Genomic DNA, 1,120 nt, shown 5'->3' on the forward strand with positions numbered 1-1,120 from the left:
ACTTGAGACTTACTTGAGACTTGCAAAACAATGACTTGGTCCCACCTCTGCTTATTAATGCTCATTTGCTTTTGTACCCATCATCAGCTACACTGAGTCAAACAGGAGAAAATGCAACTGTGTCCCAAAGCGGACAACTTAAAATTTTTGTCCTCGGCACGGTCCGTGCGAACCCCTCATGCCATCCTTACATCCTTCAGACATATTTGCTCTTGGTTCTCTATCTCGTGGCATATCTCAACATCTTTTTCATCTTTTTCTCTTCTGGTCTGACCCAGATGAGGCAGAGAGTGAACGCAGGGAACATCTTAGACAGAAGAGAGCAGAGATCGCAAGATGTTGGATAAAATACTGTTTGAACCTCCTGCAGGATGCCAAGAAGCAGCTAGAGGTACTGCATAGATGTGTGTGGCTTTATTGTGTTTGTTGTGACACTAACCACAAAAACTTTATCAGCAGAATGTCATGTCTCAGTTAAAACATTTTTTAAGCACTGTCATGTCAAGTTGACCGTTCTTGGTCTTAGAGTATTTTGTCATGTGGAACATCTGTTTTTCTGTGTGTTTATCTCTTTCTGCATCTTTAATCTGCACTGGTGTTTTGATTTTATCTTAAAATGCAGTCTGTTTGCATGTGTTTGTGCATATTCAGGACAACATCGGTGAGCTGGATACCGATCGTCAGGAGGAACTGAAGAGAGCTAGACGACGTGAGGAGGAAGAAGAAGAAAAGGGCAGGAAGAGTGCTCTGCTGTTTGGCTCTGAAGACACCTTTGACTCTATTGCTAGCATTGAAGAGAAGGTCTGAATCTTGTGCCAGATAATTCTTCTGCTGATACTAAAACTGTAAATATTGTAGGTATTATTGTTAAGAAGAATAATGCTACTGGTTCTGCATGATGCTGCAGGCCTTGTAGACAGTGTGTTTACAGAGTCTCACTCATTTTTTTTTTTAATGAGGGGAGAGTTAAAAAATCTGACTATTAAGGAAGAATGAAGCATAGCCTTTTGTAAAGTAATAATCGACTTAATGCAGAAGGAGCAATCAAATTAATTAGCTTTCTTATTTGCAGGTGATGTGTTTGTTCCCCTTGGACTTCACTGAGGCCAGATCTGTATTC

The 1,120-nt window shown here is 40.5% G+C and overlaps 1 protein-coding gene across 1 annotated transcript in view; it reads left to right on the forward strand.

Moving 5' to 3' along the window:
* The window catches only part of kifbp (kinesin family binding protein), a 10,603-nt gene that overhangs the window by 5,979 nt on the left and 3,504 nt on the right, over positions 1-1,120 (forward strand). The window contains 3 exon segments of the mRNA XM_005733247.1: positions 279-391; positions 652-801; positions 1,073-1,120. The exon segment at positions 1,073-1,120 is cut by the window's right edge and continues 10 nt beyond it. Coding sequence (XP_005733304.1) covers positions 279-391; positions 652-801; positions 1,073-1,120 — 311 coding nt within the window.

This window comes from Pundamilia nyererei, unplaced genomic scaffold (assembly GCF_000239375.1).
Source record: "Pundamilia nyererei isolate P.nyererei 1_Seehausen unplaced genomic scaffold, PunNye1.0 scaffold00051, whole genome shotgun sequence".
Lineage (NCBI taxonomy): Eukaryota > Metazoa > Chordata > Actinopteri > Cichliformes > Cichlidae > Pundamilia > Pundamilia nyererei.